This window comes from Typha angustifolia, chromosome 10 (assembly GCF_048772165.1).
Source record: "Typha angustifolia cultivar Huaian chromosome 10, ASM4877216v1, whole genome shotgun sequence".
NCBI classification, from domain to species: domain Eukaryota; kingdom Viridiplantae; phylum Streptophyta; class Magnoliopsida; order Poales; family Typhaceae; genus Typha; species Typha angustifolia.
The window spans coordinates 12,865,613-12,891,478 of record NC_133248.1 but is presented as its reverse complement, the minus strand read 5'-3'; the positions used below and the strand labels follow the sequence as shown (position 1 = coordinate 12,891,478).

The 25,866-nt window shown below is 40.8% G+C and overlaps 4 protein-coding genes across 6 annotated transcripts; all 4 read right to left on the bottom strand.

Annotated features, from left to right (window-relative positions):
* Window positions 1–1,921: 1,921 nt before the first annotated feature.
* On the bottom strand, window positions 1,922–4,815 carry LOC140768546 (V-type proton ATPase subunit c''2). Its single transcript, XM_073108861.1, has 4 exons — window positions 4,567–4,815; window positions 4,402–4,479; window positions 2,491–2,661; window positions 1,922–2,392 (listed from the first exon to the last, which is right to left on the bottom strand). The coding sequence occupies exons 1-4, from the start codon at window positions 4,674–4,676 to the stop codon at window positions 2,221–2,223; spliced, it is 531 nt and encodes a 176-aa protein (XP_072964962.1). The 5' UTR covers window positions 4,677–4,815; the 3' UTR covers window positions 1,922–2,220.
* A 190-nt stretch (window positions 4,816–5,005) lies between these two features.
* On the bottom strand, window positions 5,006–7,420 carry LOC140768545 (putative pentatricopeptide repeat-containing protein At3g15930). The gene has a single exon (XM_073108860.1). It carries the CDS (start codon window positions 7,418–7,420, stop codon window positions 5,156–5,158), a length of 2,265 nt encoding a protein of 754 aa, XP_072964961.1. The 3' UTR covers window positions 5,006–5,155.
* A 342-nt stretch (window positions 7,421–7,762) lies between these two features.
* LOC140768544 (uncharacterized) lies at window positions 7,763–11,466 on the bottom strand. The gene is made up of 7 exons (XM_073108859.1): window positions 11,187–11,466; window positions 10,422–10,537; window positions 10,206–10,324; window positions 9,955–10,117; window positions 9,649–9,866; window positions 9,188–9,563; window positions 7,763–9,096 (listed from the first exon to the last, which is right to left on the bottom strand). Exons 1-7 carry the CDS (start codon window positions 11,346–11,348, stop codon window positions 7,779–7,781), a joined length of 2,472 nt encoding a protein of 823 aa, XP_072964960.1. The 5' UTR covers window positions 11,349–11,466; the 3' UTR covers window positions 7,763–7,778.
* Window positions 11,467–11,703: 237 nt separating this feature from the next.
* On the bottom strand, window positions 11,704–21,562 carry LOC140768035 (protein argonaute PNH1-like). 3 transcript variants are annotated; one of them, XM_073108118.1, is made up of 23 exons: window positions 21,452–21,562; window positions 18,938–19,364; window positions 18,643–18,851; window positions 18,419–18,565; window positions 18,191–18,324; window positions 17,978–18,087; window positions 17,635–17,741; window positions 17,381–17,519; window positions 17,163–17,279; window positions 16,097–16,204; window positions 15,901–15,972; window positions 15,666–15,788; window positions 15,347–15,506; window positions 15,099–15,220; window positions 14,852–14,989; window positions 14,616–14,758; window positions 14,102–14,164; window positions 13,876–13,939; window positions 13,667–13,802; window positions 13,399–13,472; window positions 12,699–12,793; window positions 12,590–12,621; window positions 11,704–12,347 (listed from the first exon to the last, which is right to left on the bottom strand). In XM_073108118.1, exons 2-23 carry the CDS (start codon window positions 19,316–19,318, stop codon window positions 12,178–12,180), a joined length of 2,844 nt encoding a protein of 947 aa, XP_072964219.1. In that variant the 5' UTR covers window positions 19,319–19,364; window positions 21,452–21,562; the 3' UTR covers window positions 11,704–12,177. The 3 variants fall into 3 exon arrangements, with proteins under 3 accessions (XP_072964219.1, XP_072964218.1, XP_072964220.1); XM_073108117.1 differs by lacking the exon at window positions 21,452–21,562 and adding an exon at window positions 20,917–21,261; XM_073108119.1 differs by lacking the exon at window positions 21,452–21,562 and adding an exon at window positions 19,441–20,463.
* Between the last annotated feature and the right edge of the window lie 4,304 nt (window positions 21,563–25,866).

Genomic DNA, 25,866 nt, shown 5'->3' with positions numbered 1-25,866 from the left:
TTAACCATGAAGCAGATGGATGCTGATGAGCTAATGAGATACTGCTCAAATGTTTAAAAGGGTTCATTTTAAATGAGTATATTTAGGTTCAAATCTTAATAACATTAATTTGATTAAAATATTATCAAAATTTTACTTTTCTAAAAGACATTATGAAGCAGATGGGCAACTACTTATGTATAAAGATCTTATCTTTCCTAATAGAGGAAAATCCATGTATATTTACTTTGGACTCTGGGAGTATCCCTACAAACCTATAAATGCCAAAGTCTTAACTTTATTAAAAAAAAAGTGGCCTTCTAACAGTTAGTTGTTGGGTAGTTGGGTAGAAAAGGACATATAAACGTGAACAAAGTAGTCTACAACATGGATTGCAGAAGTTTCCTGCAGTGTTTGTCTGCAGACGATCTGTTCCCCTGAGAAATGAGAGTTTGAATCATCCAAAAGAAGAATACATATATATTCTACTTCACACTATTTGGTTGGTTATCACATCAAATAAGTTGTCTTTTGGCACAGCTATGGAGGTGGTGCTCTCGACTAACTGAGCAGGAACTTTGAAACCTTGCATTTTGATGAAGCTCGACGTGATCTCTGGAAAAATCAAGGACTACAACAGGGGCACAGCCTATGTGTGGAGTTAGTATCAATGTAGGATTTGTTCAGATGAGGGTTGCCATCTTATATTAACTAAGTTAACTCGATAAAAGTTACCTCGAAATTTTGTCCTCCCTAACATATGCAATACTAGAAAGAATCAAAGGTTCTCCGTTGCACTTCAAGCCACAAAAGGGATGTCTCAAATGAGTAGTGCTTTGCTTTGTGTAATCAGAATCTAAAGAGAAGCATTCAATCACAGTAAGTTGATTTAAGAAGATGAGGTTTGGCTCCAATGATGCATGCAATCTTTAAGAGCAGGCTGTCTGCTGCTACTAATACGTTTTGTTGCTCTTTGAATCAGAATCAAGTAGATAAAGGAATATGTTCAAAGAAAGGCAAGTTTTTGTGTTGAAGTGCTTGAAGCTCCTCAGAACCAGCTGTCTTTGGATCTAAAATCTTGTCATCCTCTAGAAATAACCCTTGTTTGAGGCGGCCCATCCGTCGCGAGTGAAGAACTTGCGCTGGTACCACTCTACTTCGGATCGACTGATATTGTTGCAGAGCGATTCCTAGGTTATCTGGTCACCACTTCTGAAGGCAGAGTCCTAGAATCTCAGCGTCCAAAATCGACAAGTTGATGCACCTAGACCCATGAGGAATTGTTGAATGAGCTGCATCTCCTACTGACGCCACATTACCCGCCAGAAAGTTGTGGCACAGGATCATTGTCATATATGACATTGACGAAGGGGCTCCTTCGTTTCTTTTATCAGCATACATAATTCATGTTTCCAAACTCTTTCGGCCTCTTCTTTCATCCTATCTATAGGATGCTACCAGGTGGAAGAGCTTTATGCAAAATTGAGTGGATATCAGTCCAATGAACACATCTGTAGTTAAAATGGTCATCTCTAACTAGATTCCATCTTGTCCTTTTGTCACTATCGATTGCTTGGTGCTGCAAAACAGAGAGCTATAAAGTTGTGCAGCTAATTGGAAGATAGGAGAGTATCTGAGTATGAAAGTATTCACATATCAATTCAAATGAGTACGGGAAAGTTGCATCTGACAGTATCTATGTTCAACTAAATATGAATGAAATTAGATTCCAGGCCGGCTGCCTTCTAGTCTACTTATTTCCTACTGCCTCTCTTTACATACAAAGATGCAATAGTAGCGGTTTTGTGCAAGAAGACAATCCAAAGCGCCAACCAACGACAGATAAATCATTATGTAGAGACAAGACAGCTCGAACAAAAGACAAATCAACCAAAACAAAAACCAGGTAAAAGACAATTAGAAAGGAATCAATGCCCAACTTCTACACGATCCAAGTGATGCCACTAATTAAACAGTGGCAATATTTATTATTTGAAGCAAGAATACTTTTACAAGCAACAGTAGATGTCCTTATACCAAGGCATAGTCTGTATTTAGAGTAGTAGAGGAGAGAAAAAAAAATAATTCTCCAAATGTAACTTCATGAGGTAATTACTAAAATTTTACAAAGGCAGATAGATCATAGACAATGCAGACTTTGTTTCAGACCAGAGAAACAAAGCTGGACAAACTTTCATACTTCCGCAAAAATGAGAAACCGGGTTTTGTTCAGATGACAACTTATGCTGCCTTTGCTGGCCATGTTGCTTGAGCTGACATTATTATACCAACGATCACACCAAATAACCCAAGAGCACTGCCAAAGATTTCGATCACCAGGATCTTCACAAAGAGGGAGGAGTTCTGAGCATCAGATAAGGCACAGCTGCTTCCAATTATTCCAACACAAAGCCTGTTCACGGACAGCACAGTAAACTAAGTCAAGTAATCTGAATTCATTACTACAGGACTTGTTCATAACACTTATTTATGAATGAGCAGAAAGCATACCCACAGACGAGATTAGCAAACCCCACAATGATCCCAGAGGCGAAAATTGCATATCCAGCCCTTAGAGATTCTGGGTGGTATATCAGAGATGCTGGGACACTTTCCAACTTTGTTTGCAGAATGATTGCAACAATAACACCATAAATAGCAACAGCCTCGCAGAAGATGACACTGCAAAGTTCAATTAGAATAATTTCATCAAAGGGAACAGACATAAAGGCATATTCATGTCGCAATATATAGTGACGAATGGAGAAATTGGCTGCACCTTGTGCTTTATGCCACTAGATTTTATAAATAATTTTTGGATAGCCACAGGGCCACGGAGACTCATCAATATACATAGCAACAGAGCACATCCAACTAAAACTTAAACTAGTCTAGTGTCATTCAAAAGTAATTTAGGTCGGGAAGAACTCTTAAGTCATTGTTCTTATGAAGGTATAACAAAGGAAGAGTTTAAAGGATTAACAAAATCCACCAAACTTCAAATCACAGATTTATAATCTCCATCATGGCTTGAAGTACAAGCGGTGCCAACTTCGCCACAGAAACCCTGAAAGGATACTAAAGTTAAACTAAGCTAGATAGTTATCCTTATCCAACTCACTGAGGGAGACAAAATTTGATGAATTATCCAATGAAGAGAACTCCTCTTGTAATTAAGAATTAGTAATTTTATTGGATTATGTGCAACAAGATACAGCTTCTTGACCGATGCTGCTGAATGTGGCTCCGCTCTACCAAACCAAACTGTGTGGTTTGTTCATCAATTCACAATCCACAATGAAGCAAGTCAACAAATGTGCTCCATTAAGCTAAAATATGTGGCAAGTCTCCAGTATGTCTTCACACACAGATGACAAGCAAATAAATAAGGAATGTAGCTTGACAAATAGTAAACTACATGATAGCAGCTATCGCACCAAATCTCTCTCTCCTAAAGCTAGCTGTGGTGGCCATTATGACCTGAGCTACAGTATCTTGTGACAAAATTGATTGAAATCAACAAAATCAGCAATAAAGTAAAAGTATGCTAGAAGAGAGAAAAACAGGTAAAAATGTACTTAGATACCAAAAAGGAGTGGAAAAGGGCTTGCCGACCCTCATAAATCTCTCTCCTAAAGCTAGCTGTGGTGGCCATTATGACCTGAGCTACAGTATCTTGTGACGAAATTGATTGAAATCAACAAAATCAGCAATAAAGTAAAAGTATGCTAGAAGAGAGAAAAACAGGTAAAAATGTACTTAGATACCAAAAAGGAGTGGAAAAGGGCTTGCCGACCCTCATAAATTTCTCAAGCAACTTTAAAAGGATAAACTTAAGGGATCTCAAGCACTTTAATTTTACATCTTACTTTAGATTTTTTTTTTTTTTTTTGGGATGCACTTAGAATCATAATTTGAAGCTTTGTCCGAGAGAACACGATTATGTCTGAAATTTTATTCAAGACTAAGGCCGAAACTCATTGTTCAAGGATCGAGTTTGGTTTCAGATTATTATAAGCCAAAACCAATCTGTTTTGTTCTATAAACCAGGAACCAACCAACACCTCAATTCCAAAGCATACCTAGAAGCACTGAAGTCACCCAAAACTTCACGCCACCATTTAACAAATTGAATGTCAACATCATTAAAAAAATCTGGTTTTTCTCGTATAGCCTCATATTTGTCGAATACGATGATAAAAGGTGTGTCACTAATCAAGAAAAGCTTCAAATTTCATAATGTGAAACTTTAATAACAAATAATACGCAAATAACATTTTGAAATCTATACATGTTTGAGCTACCGATCGAATGCACATTTCCAGTGGCCGTGCATGTACATTAAAATGTCAAAATTATTTAAAAGAACAAAAATAACTACCAGTTGCATAGCACAGGTTCTGGAAAACGAATCATTTATACCTGATGAGGTTCTTGGAAGTAATTCTCGGAGCTTTGATCGCGGCACCAATCAAGCTACTCCCTGTTATATAAATTCCCCTGAGAAATTTCAGATAAAAAGGTCAAAGATCCAAAGCGGACAGAAAGGAAGAGAGAGGGAAGGAGAAGAGAGTTAAAAAAAATTACCATGCGGCTCCAAGCACGGAGACGCCGATCGAGATCGCGATCCCCACGGAGGCATAGGTATAGGGCGAGATCTGCGTCAAAGCATGCGACCAAGAGCTCGACCCAGGCATTTTCAGGAGGAGGAAGGCGGTGAGATTTGGGGTTTCTTCGAATGATGCGGATGGACAAAAGGTAGGGTTTGGGCGAAGGAGAAGATAGGAGGGCAGACCTCTCGAGGACAAGATTGGAGAAGAAAGCTGCGAATTAGAGTCGCACGGGGTACCAGATATGCTCTCGACGATGTGAATAGGACTTTCTTATTTTTACCTAAAATAAATTCTACAAATAGTTGCGAGCCACTAGGTCACCGTTAGATATTCATCAGACGGTTGTTATCTGCCAATCAAAGTCTCTTGTTTAGGAGGATTGGTGGTTTGCATATTTGCCGATAGGTCCCTGAAAACTCCATTATTCCTTAAAAACTATTTTTCATTAACAGTAACCATCTGCAGAGAATCAACCTTTTGTTTATGCTCATGCCTTGTGCATAAGATATTTGATGACAAGATAGTAGACAATCTCAAAAATTGTTATTCGATATTAATATGGACTACCAATAATCCTTACAAGAACACAATCCATTTCTGAAGTGATGGAATCGCGTTCGATCCCTCACAACAATCTCTCTCCTGTATATTTCAGAGATGAGCTTTATTGCTTTGTGACAATCCTGGCACATTCTCAAGTTCTTTACTATTCTAATTGTGACATTTGACTCTGACCTGATGAGCCCAAAGGCCACTGCCAGCTTCTCACTATGCCAATAGATAGCATTCTCCTTCTCCTCCTTTACCATCTCAAGGAAGACCTCTGATGTATCAGGCACATACCCAGCAGTCCTTAGCTCCATTGCCATCTCTTCCAGCTTGGAGTAAATCTTATCTCTTTGTGTGTGAGATTCATCTCCAGCTACAAATTCATGAACCTCTCCATTCATTTCTATGAGACTGCAACCAGGTTCTTTCTTGATTCCCTTCTCCATTATAATTCTTCGCAATCTGCGCACATCTACCCATCTATTACACTTTGCATACGTATTGGACAAGAGGACATAAGCTGCACTATTCTCAGGATCCAACTCAAGTAGTTTCTTGGAAGCCAATTCAGCCATTTCCACATTCTTATATGCCCTGCAAGCTCCGAGAAGAGTTCCCCATATGGTAGCATTCGGTCTCATGGGCATGTTGTTTATGGTCTCTAATGCTTCTTTCAGATGCCCAGCTCGGCTAAGTAGATCAATCATACAGCCATAATGTGTAATTGTGGGCTTGATTCCATGCGTTGTGATCATGCTCAAGAAGAACTGTCTTCCCTCGTCGACCAAGCTAGCATGAGTGCAAGCTGTAAGAATACCAATGAAGGTTACCTCATCTGGTGTTTCAGAAGCTCTAAGCATTTTATAGAACAAATTGAGAGCCTCTTTGCCATGTCCATTCACTGCAAGGCCAGTGATCATGGCAGTCCAAGTAAACTTGTCTTTCCGGTGCATCTTGTGAAAGATCTCAAGCCCACTTTTGACTCTACCACACTTCGAGTACATATCTATAAGAGCATTCCCCACGAATATGTCCATATTAATCTTGTTACGATCCATATAAACCCTCACCCATTCTCCCATCTCAAGAGCTCCTAACTGTGCACATGCTGTAAGCACACTGACCATGGTAAACTCGTCCGGTCTGGCCTCTGCAACTTGCATCTCACGAAACATCTCCAAAGCCTCCTTAAAATGGTTCATCCGCACGTACCCATCAATCATAGCAGTCCATGAAACTGAATCTCTTTCTGGCATCTGATTGAATAGCACTCTAGCTCGATCGACTTGCCCTATTTTTGCAAATCCAACAACCACCGGTGTCCAAGATATTATATTTCTTACTTCCATCTTGTGGAGCAAACTCCATGCAGCATCCACATCACCACATTCGGCATACATATTGATCAGCGCATTCTCTAGTTTTGACTCTGGTAACATTCCGCTGTCCTCAATGAGCTTATGTACCTGCATTCCAAAGTCCAAGTCTTTTAGCTCCTTACAAGCCGATAGCACTGAAAGATAACTGGCCACAGTTGGCACCACACTGTCCCTAACCATATCCCTGAAAAGTTTACACGAAACCACAAATTTCTTGCTCCTGTTGTGACCGGAAATCATAGCATTCCACATGACCGCATCTCTCCTTGAACTCCTCTCGAACAGCTCGTGGGCAGTATCAACTTCACCGCTAACAGCATACATATGGATCAACGCATTCCTCACATGGGGATTATGGCTGAGACCAAACTTAAGTGCATGGGCGTGGAGTTCGTCGCCCCATGCAATCGCAGCGTCTCGCGTGAATGCCTTGAGCAAAAAAGGCAAGGTGTAGTTGTTGGGTCCAAAGCCTTTCGCCAACATATCAATGTACACGAGAACCGCTGCTTCGGGGGAGTTACGATTGGAATAGCCCCTAATGAAGGAGTTCCAAAGAGAGAGGTCTGGGTTCGGCATTTCATCGAACAGGAGGCGGGCGTAGTGCATGTCGCAGGATTCATGAGCACAGCAGAAGGAGAGAAGTCGGCGTTGGGTATTGGATGAGTTGGCGAGTCCTCTGCGGATTAGTTGGGAATGGATTTGCTTGAATTCTCTCATGGAATTGCAATAGGAAAGCAGAGAGGTTAATGGCGATGGGTATTGGATTTGGGTGGAGGGGAGGGGGTCTTGGGAAGGAAGCGGATGAGAAGAAGCCATCATGCTCGCCATTAACTGGATTTTGAGGCTGGAGATGGTGAGGTGTAGAGTTTGAGGCTTGTTGGAAGGGATTGGAGATGGCATAAACTCGCATCAACTCCGGCATTGGACATCGTAAAACTGAAGACAGCAAAAGGTTAAACTTAAAGTCTGCAGCTGTAGACCTTTCGGCGCCGAATAAGACTTCTTCCTACCATTAATCTCAGTGGTCACTATTATATTAGCTTGCTAAGATAATAATAGACTTGACTTCTTACTAAGATACAAAGAGTCATACATATACCAAGTTGATCCAGCCTCAAGTTGGACACAAAGTAATTGTTGTACAAGTATCTAGGTAAAACAAATGATAACCACTCCAATGCAATGCCTATTTATTCAGCTATTATATATAGGAAACAATCACTACTACGTCACACATTTAATGAGAAAGGATGGACGGTTATTTCTTCACTGCTTTCTTGATTGCTTTGCCGCAGGTCTTGACGAAATTGCTATTGGCTGTGGACACAGAATACTGATAGTCATAGTCATCATATTCATCATCATCATCATCATCATCTCCAATCACCTTTGGCTTTCTTCCCATGCATTCAACACCCCTTCTCATTCCAGTGATCATAGAAGGCGATGAAGGGAGGGATCGAAAGCCCCTAGCACTCTCCGACCTCGGAATCGCCGGTTTCTTTTCTTCTCTATACTTTAGCTCAAAGCTCTTCCTGCCGCCTGCAGCACCTTGACCTTTCATGGCAGTAGTACTACTTCCGACGCTGATAGCGTCATTGCACTTAGTCTCATTCATAGAATTTGCTCTACAGCGTATCTTTCTAACTTGCTGAGTTTCTGACTTCACAGGAAATCTCTCTCTTTCTTGCAATGGTTTGAGCTGCAGGAGTTTGATTCCTTTCTGTGGATTGGTAGAATTCATTGTACATGCTGCGGCGGCGGCGGCGGCGGCTTCATCAGTGTTGCTCTCCAGGATTTTGTGATCATTGGAAGGCCCTTCCGTCGAGTTCTCCATGAGCACCTGAAGCCACTTCTCTACGTTCCCTTTTCCTACCTGGTTCATGTATGCTTCATCATCTCTTTGATGGCTTTGTGGAAGCAAATAATTCTTCTGCGGCATTCTAGTGTTGCCACAGTATGCTAACTTTTTATCCTTGGCATCTCCAAACTTTCCATGTGCAATATTCCGTTCACTGTCTTCCGATAGGGTCTGAGGCAACGAGTTTATTACCTTCTTTGTTTCTCTAACTGCTAATTGCTCGAGTTTCCCTCTGACTGATATGTCACTGGTCTGTTCTTCAGCTTCTTCCTCTTGGCTTTGAAGAATTGACTTCCCCTTTCCTATCACAGTGTTAATCCTATTGTTATGCATCTCGTCGCTCTGAGTATCTCCTGATGTGGAAGTTTTCTCCAACTTCTCTTGACCTTCTTCACCAAGAGATGTGCCTGCCTCAGATGCCTTCTGCTCTTCTTCTAGAAATTCTCTCAACTCTTTCTTGATAGAGTTTGGTGTCCTTACAGACAGATATTTCCTGCTTTCATCACACATTTCCTTGAGCAGAGTGTCATCGACACGCGACCTTTTTCGTCCCCCAAAAGGCATAATTTGTTTCTCAATGTCATCTCTTTGTCTGTATTTCCGGCGGAGTTCGTTTTCTGAAGAATCACAGATTGCTCTCTGAGCCTCTAATCTTGCCATAAGAGTACTAGTTGCAGCCTGGTTCAGCCTAACCTGCTCCTTGTACACAACACTCCTGCGTGGTGAAAGTGAACAAATAAAAGGTGTTATAATTTTGATGCAGAATTTCATGCATAGGCTTTGATATATAGAGAGGAGATTATTACTGGTGCATGGCATCTCGGATCATCTTCTCCAGTAAAGTCTTGTAAGAAGACTGTGCCTCTGCTAAGCGCCGACATTTCTCCACTCTCCGCTTTCGTTTGATTAGAAGAGCCTCCAAGTCTTGAATGGCTAGTCGTTCAGTCTCGTTCTTTTGCTGTAGTTCAGACAGTTCACCCTCCAATTCATTCATCTCCGCTTGCTTCTTTTTAGCCTCTTCTCTCTGCCTGAGTGAATCTCTGGCCATCGCGATGGATAGATAAGGGTTACAATTAGTATCATCACCAGGGTCAGTATTTTCTTTCGATATGTTTGGCCTACTATAGTTCTGAACTGCCATGCTAAGACCATCACCCTTGTCACCAGAGAATTTCCTTGCAGCTATGACATAATAAACAAAGGGCACTTAGAATTTTGTAAGAAAAATTGAGCGTAGAGACACACAAAGAAGCATTCTTTTGCTCACCAATCACAGGATAGTTAGGCCTAAGAGATCTGTTCATATCAAGAGGTTTCAGCACTGATGAATCAGAGCTTCCTGTCGTAACAATAGCAGCCGGAGCAAGTCCTACTTGCTTCTTCATCTTAAAAAAATGTTGGGGAAAAGCGTGAGCCTCGACGGCCTGCAGCGTGCTTAGCTCCTCGTACGCTCCATCCGCAAATAAGAATGAAAATGCTCTATGCCTGTTAACATTATTAAAATGGTAAGCTAAGCTGTTGTGTCTTCTATAGTTTAGCGTCTCAGTGGCATAATGAGCTGAAACCAACCCACCTGAAGTCTGAGTTTCTAGATGCAAATATGGACAGGAACTGATTCACAGAGATGCCTAACTGAAGATCCCACCATGGAATGAGGAACTCCAATTTGTTCTTCTTCCTTTTGCAAACTTGAAACTGCAGTATCCTCAGATTGCTAGGGACTGTTCTTCCTCCTCCTAATGTTCATCACAAGATTTTAATAGGCAGATTAACATTTATTCTTATAATGCTCAAGGAGTTCAGTATGGCAAATAAGAGATTTACTTGCACAAGGAAACCAGTGATCAATATCCCATGCGAGAGGAGAAGCTGAATCAGCATGCAGGTAAAGAACGTTGCCATATATGTCTACTCGAAAAAGCGCAGGATCAAATCCAGCATTCCTGGAAAATACGAAGTTAAATGAAACAACTATTTGATTTTGACCAGGACGATTGTCTACTTTCTGAAGAAGTTAATATTTGGACCAAAGGAGCTTACCCAAGATGGTCCAGTTGCTTCCACAAGAGGTTGACATAACCTCGGGGGTTAACAGAAGGAATTGCCTCTGGATCCATGACTGGGAACATCTGGTTCAAGTCCTTTATTCTCAGAGCCTGTAGGATGGAATATCAATATCATCTTATTTCCAATTTAGAACTTCAGATTTAAATTGAAGGTTGATTATAAACTCCAGTACCATATAATTGTATTACACTAGGTTGGATGATCAAATCTCTTTCTCGGACAACATTGCACAAAACTTAGTAGCAAAAAGGACAGATGTTGACCATGAGAATGAGTGAAAAAATCAAGAGGAACTATTCTTTTCTTTTTCCCCTTTTTTTTTGTTGACAAAAAGGACAAGATGAACTCTTCTTAGTGCTTCGAAAGTTCTCTATAATTTCCACTCTCTTATACCATCATCAAACCTAACCTACATCACCAATGTGGGCTCTAAATAAGTTGGGCCTTCTTCCTAGTTCTTATTCTAGATAAGATCATCTAATTTACAATTAACTGAGATAAGACAAAAGCTGGAGAAAAATCGTGCTAACTTCATAACCATATATTCAAAATTTCAAACAGAAAAGGAGAATGAACTGAAAAGAGGTAAAAGACTTTAGCCGAATAGCTCGAGATTTCTCAAAACCTGAAAGTGTTTACTACTATGAACTAGAACATCTATGCCAACCAAACCCAAATGACAGAAGAAATTGGCTCGGAAAAGAAGAGAGGAGAAGTCTAAGGAGTCAAAGCACTTACCTCTTGGGGCTGCAGCACATAAGGAACAAAGGCAAAAGGGGGACCCTGACTATAAGGACTTAGAACACTTAAGCTCTTGCAAAGCTTGGAGTAGGCTTTCGGGTAGCCGAGGTTTTCATCTACGACCATCTCTTCTTCTGTAAAGGCTAGCTTGGTAGCCATGGCCTTCAGCTTCTCCTGAGCTCTCTCTTCTACTCTCTTGTGACCAAGCTTACTAGTCACTATACCAGTTTGGCAGAATGGAGCGTTTCTGTGGAATTGGTAATATGATGCAACGGTCGACTGGTTTGGGAGAGGGAGAGCCGTTGGGTTTTCAAATTTTGGGTGCCAAGTAAGCGGCGTTGAAGAAATGAAAGCCCGAATCGATTCAGCGGACAGAGTCGCCACATGGCAAATGCTCATAGGCGGGTTTGCTGTTTGAAAATTTTGAATAGGTTGAGTACCACTACCTTATCCTGAACGTTTTAATGGTTCAATAAATAAAAAATAAAAACCTTTAAATGGTTGGATAGCCAAAAATAATTTATAGCGTTCACAAGACCTGACACGTAGCTTTAATAAAAAAATTCTGGGCACTACCGATTGTCGATTATGACTCCAGTAAATAAAATGGAAAGAATACATATGCTTTCCATTCCAAACAATAAAGACGAGTAGCCCAATCCCCAAGCTTAAAGGACAACCAACAATGGGATACTTAACTCACCTATTCGTACAACAAATTCCATGAAACTCCGGGCTCAAATTTCAACTGATGCATGATATAGCGTGCCTTACGAGGCAGATGGTTATTAGATACTCCTCCAACAATAGCCCATATATGGATGAAAGGAGTTCATTTCTGATCTAACTAGTGTACATTCCTCTGAATCCCTCGGCGGCAAGCTTTCTGGCTTGGTTTTGGGGCTCAGTTCCCAGAGGAAAAAACTCTACAACTATAGATACAACCGTGATGTACAGCATGCCAAATTGTTCTCTAACTTTCTCCCCATCAACAGTAGAACATAACCCTCTTCACCTTCTCTTTCAACGCTGGCAAAGGCTTCACGGAGGATCCATTTGTCGTGCGAGTGCTCTTGGATTTTGGGTTGTCGGATATCTCCGGTTCCATGTAGAAACGGGCCCGGAAAGCTGCTAGATGAGCGTAGTATGCAGGTGGCACTGTAACAACATCAAACTCAAGAAATCAAGAACAGAAGCAAAGACAAGCAGGTTAACATGTCAAATTTATAGTGCCAATAAATATTTTAGAACTAATCATGGAATATCAATTATCTGTTCAAGTTGATGAAGCCTCATGGTAGAACAATGCACCAAATCTACCAGGCTTTCACAGAGGACATGAGCTGGCACAAAACTATTACGAAAAGCAGCAACAGAGGGAGGAGGAAGTAGGAATGTACCAACAGAAACAGAGCGTGTGCACCGAGCATACCTGCAACCATGTGTCCTACTAAGAGTTTGCCAACTTTCTCAGTAAATCATATGAAAAAGTTTTAGACAAGATCTTACGTGTAGCAAAGATTATTGGTCAGTGTCTGCATTTCATCTGCAGTAAACTTATTCTCATCCCACAAAACATGGTAATGAGCTGGCCGACTAGTTCCCTGGCAAACCCAAATTCTGATATTAGTAGAGTGAAGCAGTTGAATACTTGAATTAATGCAATGTGCCAGTCCAAAAGCAACTTGAATTTATAAGAAACTTACGGTAATAGCCGATGTTCTATAAATAAATTGTTTTCCATTTTAACTTTTTTCTTATCCGACTTTGCTATGGTCAATATTTTGGCACCACTTCCAATAGAGTTACCATTATGTTGATATCTGATTATAAGTTTTTTGTTAATTCTCTTTTGTGTTTTCTTAACCTAGAATCAACCAAGAACTCGTCCAAAGCATATTTATCTGCTACCCTTTCTCACATGCATATCACCCACCTTTACAGAACAAGCTACAATTTATCACCGCATGGAAATAATTAGGTGTCAACCGGGAATGAGTTCCCATCTAATGTCAGTCCGGATGCTAAAAGAACACCAGCTTCACCATATTTCTCATGTGGAAATTTATCGGAAGGGAGATTTTAGTTCAGGAGGTGTCTGCATTAGCATTTTTATTTATTAACCTCCATATTGGGGGCCAAATCCAACTATGTAGTTCACATTTGTTCATGCAAAACATTATAAAAGATTCAAAGAAACATGACTAACCTGGATCCCAGCATGACTGCAAAGGTAGAAGTCGAACTCAGTAGGATGACATATCTTGGAATCGACGATGGTGCCTGCCACATGAAGGTACTCAGTAAAGTAGGTAAGGACACCTGATTTTAGCAAGATGTATCTTTAGAAAAAAGACCAAGCTCTATATGAGCAACCAAATCCTGGTGGATCCAAGTGCTAGAATTGAGAGAATCAGAATTCACAACTTTACCATCTATGAGAAGATTATGAAAAAAAAAGAGGACAACATAATCACCAGGCAGGATATTGCCACTCTTGTCCGTGCTACTTCTGTCCTTGTGGTTGTTTGCAAATAGTCTGGTATGGTGTCGCTTCTGAACAACCACAAATGTCACAGGAGGCTGGTAGTTTGGTTCTAAGGACGCACAGGCCTATAAGATTCAGTTCATGAGCTCACTTGTAAGAGATGTAAGAATAAGACAAGAACAGCAGAACTGCACCAACCTTACGAATTGCATCTAATTCATATAGCAGGACTTGATAGAATTGTCCTTCACTAACACCATCCCTGAATTTGAAATTGAAGCTAATGAGGAAACTAGTCTTTACAAGTTACAACTTTATCGATAGTCAAATTATGACCAACAGAATATCCCATGATAGAAGACATTTGACCTCCCTATCTAGAGAGAAACATCCATCGTACTTGCGTCGTACGACACTTCATTACCTATAAAATATTATCCTCAATGGCTTCTGTCCAGTTGCTTTCCTGAAGGAAATCAAAAGCTCCCTGCAAGGCGAGGTAACAAAATCTCAGTACTTCCAGAAGTGTGCCCATAATGGCAAAGCGTCTCATTATGCTACAAGTGTTCTATCATTTATTACTACTCAAAAGTAAGTCTGAGTCGTTTATTACAGAAAAGTATAATCCAACTGTCTGACACCATGCAGTACTTCAACGAATAACAGACATAATCAACCAACAAGTGAGTTGGTCCATTGACAACAGCTTTCAGAGCAACTACGTCAGTGGCTCATAACTGGCCTGGTTATTAGATGTTGGAAGATCAAATGCGTTGCAATAGTGCTATGACAATGCCACTAGACCCATAAAATTTTGATATAATAATCATCAACCTCTAGAATCCAGTTTAATAAATCCACACTAAGAAACATGATCTACTTTCAGTATGTGAACTACAAGTTTGTTCGTTTGTTCTGTCAAAGACATGGAAGGAAACCTGATCATGCCTCCTGTAACAGTACCCTTTTGAGGATCATGCCATGTCTTGAACAAATCCTGAATGAGTTCCTGACGATGAGGCTGGGCACATACAAGTCCAGCATATTTTGTAACCTCAGGCCAATCTTGTGAAGCGACAACCTACAAGCACAAGCCATTAAGAATTAAAATCAGAATGGTTGTCAGTAGCATCATTCATGTGAAAGTAAAGGACTGTTGGAATTTTATCGTTACTGCAGCAATAGATGGACTAGAATCCTCCCCAGTTTCGGGATGAGTTACATCAGCACCAAATATTATGGTCGGTATGTCACTGACCAAGGGAATTCTCCAACTTATAGCATCTAAAAGTACAGTATTTCTTCCACCCATCTGCATAGATTGTAAACAGATGTAATTTATTGAATGTTGGCTCTAAACTTTTCCTTGCACAAGTTCTTCGATGGGAAGAATAGCAAAATAAGACAAACCGATAAATTACCTTCACATTTATCTTAAGAGAGACATTTGCCAAGTATTGTTTGCTGATCTTAAAAACATGCTTGGTCAAGCAACACTGGGAAATCAATCCCAAATCAGTCTCACATATTCTTTTAAGATCACCTGCAAACAAATTAACAGCAAGATCAGGAAATCTATCAGTGCAATTCTCCATGCATAAGAAGGTGCTAGAAAAGAATCAATACAGAGGAATGAATCAACTGATAAGTACAACGACTGAGTATTTACCGTATAAAGAACCATTGTTATCCGGTAGGATAGCCAAAAGAAGCTCTAGCTCTTTTCCCCTGAGTTTATTTATTGCTGCATTGTACACGTGTTTAAGAGCCTTCTCTACTTGCTCCGGCTGTGCAGAGTAAATTGGGATTACAGGCTCCCGGTTGAATTCCTGCAGCACGTCAACACAAAGTAACTAAAGAGGTTTTTAATGTTCACCTCAACGTTATAAATTTGACTGCCTAATGAAAAGGTTGTGCAAAACACAAAAGATAAAACAAGGAAAAAAAACAGGTAGTTCATGAAGAGCACTTGAAATTAAAAAGTTTACCATGCCAGAAATTTGGCACATCTGTGCTAACTCTTGGCAAAATCCACGGACAATGCTTTCTTGAACACTTCTCGAGAAGTTAATACAGGCCCAGTAATTCACTCTACATCCATTTATGACTTTCTGCATTAAGAAAGATATTTTACTGCATAAAGCTCAGGAGTTCTATGGAGAAAATCTCAGGAGCACTTGAAATAAGTGAGACTACTTGATTGAAATCTCAACGGACAAGTACCTTATTCATCATATTCCATTGACCAACCTGAGGTAAACACTCCTTTTCTTTTCCAGTGTCATGATATTTTAGCTTCAAAAAAGTATGTCATGTAGAAAAGTATACATCAACACACTACAGTTTAGTAACTACAAAAGGAGAACAAAATACTGTAGGTCTGCTAATTAATCTACTGTAAGACAAGAACTACACATACCCATGGTGCAGGAAGAACCCGTGCTTCAACAGAAGTAAGTTTATCACTGATGTTGATCCCAAATTCCTTTGCATAGGGATCTTGCCCGTACTCGTTCTGATGAACTGTCTGTAAATAAATAAGAGAATAAGACAAGTATATTTTTCATAAGAGAAAAAACATATACATAAACTGATTAATAGTAGATACTGACAGTTATTTTCTTTTTCAGAAGTGAATGCAAGTATATCTCCGACAGGTAAGCCCCCGTGTAATTGGAGTTGTTACATTAGCCCTACCAAACAGATAAGAGGACAGAATCCTCTGACTTTGACTGAGTCATTGGCAGATGCCGGTGAAAAAGGGGATTACTGAAGCTAGGTCAACCCTCAGCTGGAACAACCCTATATAGATACCATATTACCAAGCCTCAAACAGGGCCAACCCTAATGTTCAACCTCCCCGGACAAATTTATTAAATAAATACAACAATGCCTCAATATATTGACCAAGGAAATAAGTTTAGATTTTTTTGGATGTATATCCTTAAAATTTCTTTTATTTGTTTGTATGCCCCTCTAATCGCATGTACACCCTCAAGGCATGTTATTTGCATAGATACTTTTACTTTTAAATTAAGTCTCAATAATTTAATACAAATAAAATACCCTTAAATAAGAGAAATATATGAAACTATAATGACATTTTTATCTTTCTATATTTAAATTGTTCAAATTTTAACTGTTAGTTAATTTCAAAGAGTATCCATACAAAAAATAAGGGTTTTAAAAAGTATACATATAAAAAATGCTTGTTTCGAGAGCTATACATATAAATATCAACTTTAGAAAGGCACACAAGTAAATAAGAAATTTTTAAGGGTATATATGCACACAAAAAGAAACCAAAAGTTCATGATGTGCCTCTCTTGTACAGGTATATTTCAGACCAGTTTATAATAATATCTTGTATGCACTGTACCAGGTATCCTTTCTTCAATTCGACCAACCCACACATAGACCTCATTCCACATGTCATAAAATTGCAGCTACATTCAAGGAAAGGAAACAAAGTAAACATTCTTAACCTGTAAAACATCCATCTCCTGCTCTCTGGGCCTTTGGCATGTGACTTTTAGCAGGGAAGTAATCTGCTTCTCATTCAATCTCTTTGTGTACCTCTGCCCCTCAACAATTTTGCAGGCCTGCAAGATGCATGTTAAATCAGACTAAAATCTACAGTCTACCATTTACATTTATACAGTGCAAGGCAGGTTAAGAGAAGACTTCAAGTTATCAAAATCACCTCCATTGGCAGATAATTTGGTTTCTTCTGATTTCCCACTTGGAGACAAGGAAGATGAGAATGCTGAATTGTGAAGCCATACATTTCTTTGAAGTACTCAACCACAGATTTCATGTTCATTTGATCATCAACAGGGAAGCTGTCAAAATAAGAGAATTCAAGTTCTAGAAGTTAGTATTAGGAGGGCTCCTATTTTAGACAATATATTAATTATGTTAGTATATTAGAATTAAGTAAAAAGATTCTATTCACACATAAGTTCACGGGTAGGTTGCGATGTCAGCCCAGAAATTCGATATTTCCGCCTCACATTTCCTCTATGTGTGACTTCAACTTTCACACCTCGGAGAGATTTCTTAATCTGTTATGATGATTAAAAGAAAGAATAATTAATTAGCTATCACATATTACAGACAAGAAGAACGATATTTAGATTGTCAATACATGTAATAAATATTTGGTTTAAATTTCTTCATTTAGACATATAGCTCGGTCAAACTTTAAAGTTTATTGATGTATTATTCAGCATTTTGTTGTGACTTTTCAAATGATTTTCTCTAATCTGAGGAAGTTAGGTATTTTCTATAGTAGCTATACCTTGATCCGATCAGCATCAGACAATGGCCTCAGGATGACATCTTTCCCTAAGATTTGAGCCACAAACTCAATCACGGGGAGTGGTTCGATGAAGGCAGCGGAGGACATATCTGAGATTGCGATAAAAAGAAAGGGACCTTCAGCGAAAAGGAAAGAAGAGAGCATAGTTCTTTTTCAATATCAAAAGAAAAGAACAACAGAAAAGTCTCTTACCGATATTGAGAGAGAGACCCATTTGAGTTGGTCTGACGCTCTGATAGAACCCACACCATGACTGCAATCCATCACCCAGCCTCTGTGGTTTTCTGATCTCCGGAGAATAGAAGGATCTCCCAATAGAGACATATCTACAGCCAGTTCGCATAGAAGATGCATGCTTAGGGCCTCATAAAGCACAGGTAGCCAGAAAGTAAGCATCCAAGGAAGAAAAAAAAATGCCACCTTTGATTTGATAACTCTCTCAATACTATATCAAGAACCTGCAGCGTTTCTTGCGGTGCATCAGCTTGCTTCCCAGCAATAAATTGGCGTAGATGGTGAAGGTCGGCACGAGCTACAAACTTGATAGCCACTCTATACTCCTTTTGTCTTCAAGAGTACAAGATGGTAATCAACAAGACCTTCTACTTAATGACATGATCGGAGAAAGACGTCAAAATGAGTACCTAGTAATCCCCATTCCTTCATCTTCCTCGGCGAGCTTTACAACGAACTCCTTTGAATGGAAAGGAAGGAACCCGGCTGTATATAGGTTCTTCCGTCCATCATACGCGGGAAGCCTCAAACCCAACTCCGTCTCCCTGTACAATCTCACCAATTCGGCTATGATAGTTCTGTTCATACTCCGAGACCTCACTTCCGGCGTAATCGTGACCTGTGTACGTAATCCAAGAGAGAATTGAATACATTCCTCAAACGTGTTTGTTGACTTTGTTCAAATGCTATTCTGATAAAACTTACATCATACTGGTTCAAATCTTTATCGGGCACCTCGGCGAGGAAATGATTGGCCTTCACAATGCACCTGGTGCCCACCTTGCCGAACCCAGGACGTCGATGGAAGCCAAGACCTTTACTTGAGACGGGAGGGCCGTTGTCGAGACCAGTCTCCAGCTCTTGCCTAACTGGTCTCTCCACCGCCTTCCCTCTCCCTCCTTTCCGTCTCCTGCCCGCGTTCTTCTTGGCCTCCTGCAGGGAGCACTCGCTCTCGAGCTTCTGCTGGTTCATCGAGTTCTGCAGTGGCTTCTTCTTGGGTTCTTTGGTCATCTGCCGCAATGGCATCTCGGTAGCATAAGGGGAAGGATGGAAGCAGGTGGGTTCTCTCTCTACCACCGCAAGCATGGCGCCACCTCTATGCCTGCCCACCTACGCATTTATCTCCGAACAACTGTAGAAGGCAAAGATGAGCAGGGAAGTAGAAGGGTTTAAAGAGATAGCAGAGAGCAGGGTTTATGAACCAAAACCAGCAGAGGTGTAAAGCCTGCATTGATATCCATCACAGAGGTACGGGCATTGACTTCGTAGGCAGAATTAACCGACCAAGCTTGATGCTCGATGGTAATAATTCACAGACAAGAGGGCTTATCAGGTAAATACGCGCAAAAAATCTCGACTTTGGAGTGGAAGAACTCAGAAGAAGGGTATATTAAAATAATTAGGCCACAATGGGATCCCGACAAGAAGGAAGCGTGATAATACCATGGAGGTGTCGTTATGCGCGGGCAGGAGGGGTGGGGGCCAAATCAGTGCAAGGATAGGGAAGTTCGGATAACGAGTACAAGGACGCTCTTTCCTAAAAAGCCCAAGGGACAAAGCGGAGCATTCAGAGAGCGTGAGCAGAGAAGATGGACCAGTGGACTTTGGAGAATAGTATAGAAAGAAGAAGAAAAATAAAAAGAAGTAATGATAGGGGGATGGACGAGAGGCGTGCTTATGTTGGGTTTATCCGCGGCTGGGACGCCGCCCGTGAACGAGACACGAGAAGGTTTGGCACTGCCCGATATGTGTACTGTAGCACTGGAGAAGGGACAGGGCCCCAATTAATAATAATGCTTCCTGACTTCCTGTTCCACTCCGGAGCTACTACCCACAGGCCACACACAGAGATAGATAGAGAGAGAGAGAAGTAGAGCTATGGGGACCGTATAGTGAGGGAGGGTGCATAATGAGTTAATGACACTTCTGGAGAGGGTCTTCGATCACGTTGGCGAATTGCTGTACATGTGTAGTCGCAACGTTGGCATAATAAAAATGGGATTTTATGATACAACTCGAGGGCCCAAGAAGTGAAGTCATTTCTTTGGCCCGTTACGGCTAGGATGTGGGCTAGAACGTGATAGAGTGCAGCAGCAAAAGAAGGAGCTCTAAATGGATGAATAAGTAATGTTGGCGCGGCGTGCGCTAATAAATATAAAGGGTTTGCTCCACTTTAACTCCGCAAAACAGCTGCCATCGCTGTCAAGCCTGAGATCGCACCAAAAAGAGTGAAAAATCGACTCGTAACGGCTGGCCCATCTCTAAAGAAAGAAAAGGCAACTGCCAAAATGCAACAGGAATACTAGCTACTAAGGTAGACGGAGAGGGAAGAGAGGATAAAAGGTGAAATAAATATGAACCATGACGACCCACCGGGATCTCACCACGCACGCACGCAAGCGTGCGTATCCGGCGTAGATCCGTATCGCGCACGCGCACCAACTCACGGTCACGTGAGCTGGTCAATAAGGATGGCGTTACGCTCGCCGTCAAGTGAGTTTTTTTTCAACAAATCTACGTTCTACGACGATGGGAGTGAGACCCCCGTACGCACGATTTTCAACGGTCAAGAAACGTACGTACGGATCCATCAATCAATCAACCGGAAGGAGAGATGGGTAGATGGATCCAGGTCGAGTGTGGTGAAGAATAATAATAATAATAATAAGAGGAGGAGAGCTTACCGCAGCCAGATCGTGGAGCTCTGTTTGTTTGTTCCACAACGAGAGCCAGCGAATGGGAGGGGCAATGCTGAGATGGTCCGTGAGGAATTTGAACGCAATAGGGGTGTGGGGGGGTTAAGTGAAGAATACGGGAAGGCACTTAAAAGAGAAAAAGCCTAATCTCTTGCTCTTGCCGTTGAGAATACCGAGAAAGTGAGGGGGTTAAAGAGAAGCAAAAAAAAGAGAGAAAGTGAGGGGGTTAAAGGAAGGAAAGGAAAGGCTCAGCCTTTAATGTTGCTTGACTACCATTTAACTCACTAAAAATCTGGACCTTTGTTTTCTAACTCTTACTTACTTACTGTTGAACAAAATAACTCCCAGGCCACATCTTTCTTATGACGAAATCTTATGTAATGCTTGCAAAAATAAGAGAAGGAAATAAAACGCGAATTCAGACTCCGACGTTGCACGAACTATCCAGAACACTGAAACCTTGTACGTAGAAAAAGCGATTAAAAGGAACAACAATTAGAAAGAAGAAGATGGCGCTGAACACCTGGTCCGATCCCTGGATAGCCCGGAGAGAGAGATAGCTCGATCGCTTCTATACTACTACTCGTTGTCTTCTCTATTCTTATAGAGAGAGAAAGGGAGGGGGGTGATGGTGATGGTGATGGTGATGGTGATGGTGATGGTGATGGTGATGGTGATGGTGGGGTTTCAAGTCCTTCCTTTCGTTGTGGGTGGGATTTCCAAGACCGGTTTTTATGATGCGACCTTGAAGCTTAGCAGTGCAGTAGGCCGTTGATCAGGTGCTACGAGGCGTCCAATAAGAGTGACGCACACGATCGGACGGCTTGTAGAGCGTTCTAGGTTCGTCGTAACTTCGACCGATTTGTTGGTTTTGGGCCGTGATTTCGATAAAAAGGACAATTGGCATAGAGTGATTTCTCCCTCCCTCTTTACTTACATGTATCCTGTGTCAGAGGGGGAGGGGGAGGGGGAGGGGATGGGGGAGGGTGGGATTTTTCTTTTTCACTTTAATATGTGCGAGACACAAGGAGGACATTATGCTCTTTCGTATGTATGAAGTAGCACTCTTTGTGTGATTTCCGAGGAAAAAAGTTTTTAACATTTTTTTTTTCTTTCCATCAAGAAGAAAATTAATATAAAGTTATCAACGCCGTGCTGCATTGCACCCTTTGATCCCTTGTATAATTGGGAGTGAGGAGCACTGTCTCCTTCAGACACTACCAACTTCCACAGATCGAGTGGGCAATGATAAGATCTTTGTGATCTGTACATATGATACGACCTATGATGTGGAGCCCTCCTTCATGTATCCCTTACAATCATGACCATAATGTTGTACTTTAGGTGTTGCCAGAATTGATGCCGGGATTTGAATCTTGTGCGAATGACGACCTAATCAAGTAGTAGTACATGTGGTTGATCTTGGGTCCGAGGCAAAAATTTTATAGATTTAAAAGACGAGGCCCCAGTGTGACATTTGAGATGATACCTCCCCTCATGCCTATCACCTTCTTTCTAATAAATATCACCACCTCAAAAACTACTGCAGCTTAATGTGCACAAGTGGCGTTAGAAATGTGAAGCAGTAGAGAGCCCTTCTCTCACTCATTCTGGGGATAAGAATGGAAATTACAAGTGAGTTCTTCGACTGTCCGTAGGTAGCACTAGTAGTAGCCAGTAGGACCATTTCTTTCGGCATATATAAATAGGTTCCCCGCTTTTCTTTGTTTCCCTTTGATAAAAGCCGAGCAAAACTATAGGCGTACTGCTAATCTTGTAAGAGCATATCTAAAAAGGAAATATTAGAGTCCTATGGTATGGGTGTCATGTCACACTCATCTCTAACAAAGCCCCCCACCAAGCAAGCATGCATGCCTTAGTCGCCTCCACGTGAAATCCTGCTTCATCTCCACTAACTGATACCAAGAGAATGCTGTCTCCCTTTGCCCACTACTCTGGGCGACCCAATTAAAGGGAGGGCAAACATCCTGGTGGCCTTGGAGTCCCATCTTTTATTCTCCCTTGGGTTCTGGGAATTGTGGAAGAATAAATTGATTAGACTACTCTGCTAATCAAATGAGCTCCCCTGCTTGGTCCATTAGACTGCTTCCGAGCATCAGAGATCAATGCTTAGGGTGATTTCCACTAGAATATCCTGAATTAACTTGACGGTAGATGATGTTTCTGGAGTAATGCATCAATTCAGAATGGCCCGCCAAAGTGGTAGACCATGGTGGCATGGCATAACTATCACATTCAAGAGCATCCAAAGTGCAGTAGCTTTAAGCAGATAGAGATCAGAATAGTTTTCACTGTTCATCTCTAGCTAATACACCATGATAGTTACATTGTCCTATTGATATATGAAAGTTCTTTTGGATATCTCTTCCCCTCATTGCATCTTTAAAAGGATCTAGTCGAGTATGTTTACTATTCGTGGAAATAGCAATGCAGCAGAACAGGAAGACTACTGCACAAAGTTAGATCAATAAGAGGCCTAGCTGGACCATTAATCACGATCACACCAATAGATATGAAGGCCCATATATGCTAATTTGGGCTGGGCAGTGGCATTGGCCATTTAAAGGCCCAGAAATGGAACTCTTTGGGCTGGAGTGGCCCATTATATATATGATCCATTATTTCTATCACCGTCTCCAAAACCCCTATCAATTGTGTTACTATCAAATGGCTCAACATCTAAGTTCTCAAAGTCGGAAGATAAAAGTTCTAAAATGGTTTGAAGAAAAGGAGCTATCTTTGAGTTTTTATTCGAGAGCTGGACAATTTTGAGAGACACTCTGTTTTGCCCTGCAACTACTTCATTTGGCTACTAAAGGTCCTAAAAAAGGGAATTCTCTCAACCTTTTTAAGATGACTACCGTAAGCACTTTGCTTATACTTAAACTTAGAAAGGTCCCCTCTTAACACTGCTTGTAAACGTTATACTAGCGAGAGCTTGCCAGCTTTGCTTGTCTTGCATGTAGTCTGCCACTAAAATCATCACTGCTTTGATAGTGATGACTGCCTGTTCCTAGTTGGAAACACCCTCTTGGCTTGTACTCCTAGTAAAGGAAAATCTAATAGATGCCTTCTAAAGTACTTCTACATTAAACTAGATTTTGCCTAATGCTTTACCTTGTTATGATGTAATATTAGTGGATCATTTACAGCTCTATGTAGTGCTTAGGGATCTATTCAAGAAGTAAATGTCCTTGGGACTCTAACTTCAATCACCTATCTTTCCTACGTATCAAAAAGACAGTAGGAATGCAGCACCCAATTCCAGCTTCCGGATAGAAGAATAATGGCACTTGAAATTGTTCACAATTCTATCATATGAAACATGACAGCATGATTTAAAAACTGACTTCAAAGAAGAAGAAAGAAAAAGGAAGCCACTTGAGACCTCTATTCTGATGCTAAAATCATTTGAAGGATTTTTATTCAGTCGGTGTGGACTCTAAGCTCTGCTTCTACTAGAGATTCAGACGTTTTGTGCTGTAGAAAGGAGAATGCTTATCTCCTCCAGAATTATTCAAAGGCCTGCTGGCCACTGGAATCTCTATTAAGTGATAAACCTATCACTAAATTGACATTATTCGTTATCCGAAAACAAGTTAATTTACTGCTCCACTAAACAAGAAGTTAACCTGCATCTCCCTTGCGGTAGTTCTCATCAAACAGCATGACTTTTAGCTAGGAATGAACAAATTTAAAAGGGTATATACTCAAAATGATAAACTTTACGTTACAGGTATATACAGGTATAAAAACTCAAGTGGGAATTAGAAGAGAAGAGTAAACAACTACTAAATGGAAACTTTATCAACCCCTATGGCCAGAGGGGAATATTCTTTCCTCTCGCACCAGACAAAAGGGATATTCAACAGGACGATTTGGGAGAATACAACTGAGACTTGTCACGAGGCGAATCCCGTAAAAGCTAAAGAGAGGTATTAGAGAGAGAGAGAGAGAGAGAGAGAGAGAGAGAGAGAGAGCGAGAGAGAGAGAGAGAAGGAATCCTCACAAAAGGCATGGGTTGGAGGCTTGTACCTGAAGACTGATATAGAAAGCGACCAACAATAATTATTGCACAGGGAATTTGATGCAGTCCTCTCTACCTTTTTCTCTCTCTCCCTCTCTCTGATCTCTAATATTAAATGTTTAGAGGAATCTTCTTAGCTTCCTGCCCACTTCCTCTAAAAGTTAGCAGCAGTAGCAGGATGGGAGATTCCCACAACTCTTCTATTCCCCCCCTCCCTTATATTCTTTTGCGCTAGGAGTGGGGATGGGGACTGGGTCTTCCTCTTTCTAAAGCACAAATTTGTGTGTTAGTTACCATTAAGATATTCCTTACTTATTAGAAGCATTAGATATCCTATCCTATCTTGCCTTCCTTGTGAATGCAAGGGTTTAGTGTGTGTGTGAAGGGTTGCGGTGTGCAACTTTTGAAAACAAAGAAAGGGCCTCCCTTTCCTTTCAAGATGGACTCTTTGTGTGGGAGGAGAGAATCTCTGCATATCTTGTTTGAATTGTGTGTTGGTATATGCTTTTATGGCATTATGATCATTTGCTTCATTGATTAATCAAGTTAGAATCATGGTCCTCACAACATTACTACTTTGCCAGATGCAAGGCATCTTTTATAGAGTAATTTATTTCCCAACCACCTTTTCACAAAACAGAATCAAGTAATTTAGCCCCCCATGAAGTAAAACAGAAAACAACACAAGGAATAAGTTTAGAAAGTTGTAATCTTATTCATTTGGTTATATATATATATGTAGTAGTAGTACGTCTACTGCATGAGTAATTAAAATTGGCTTCGTGGATAAGAGTAGGGGAGCTAGCTAGCTATCAATTGATGTTGGTGTTTCAATGGCCAACACATAAAAGGACAAGGAAAGGAAGTAAATGGTGAAGAGAGAGAGAAGA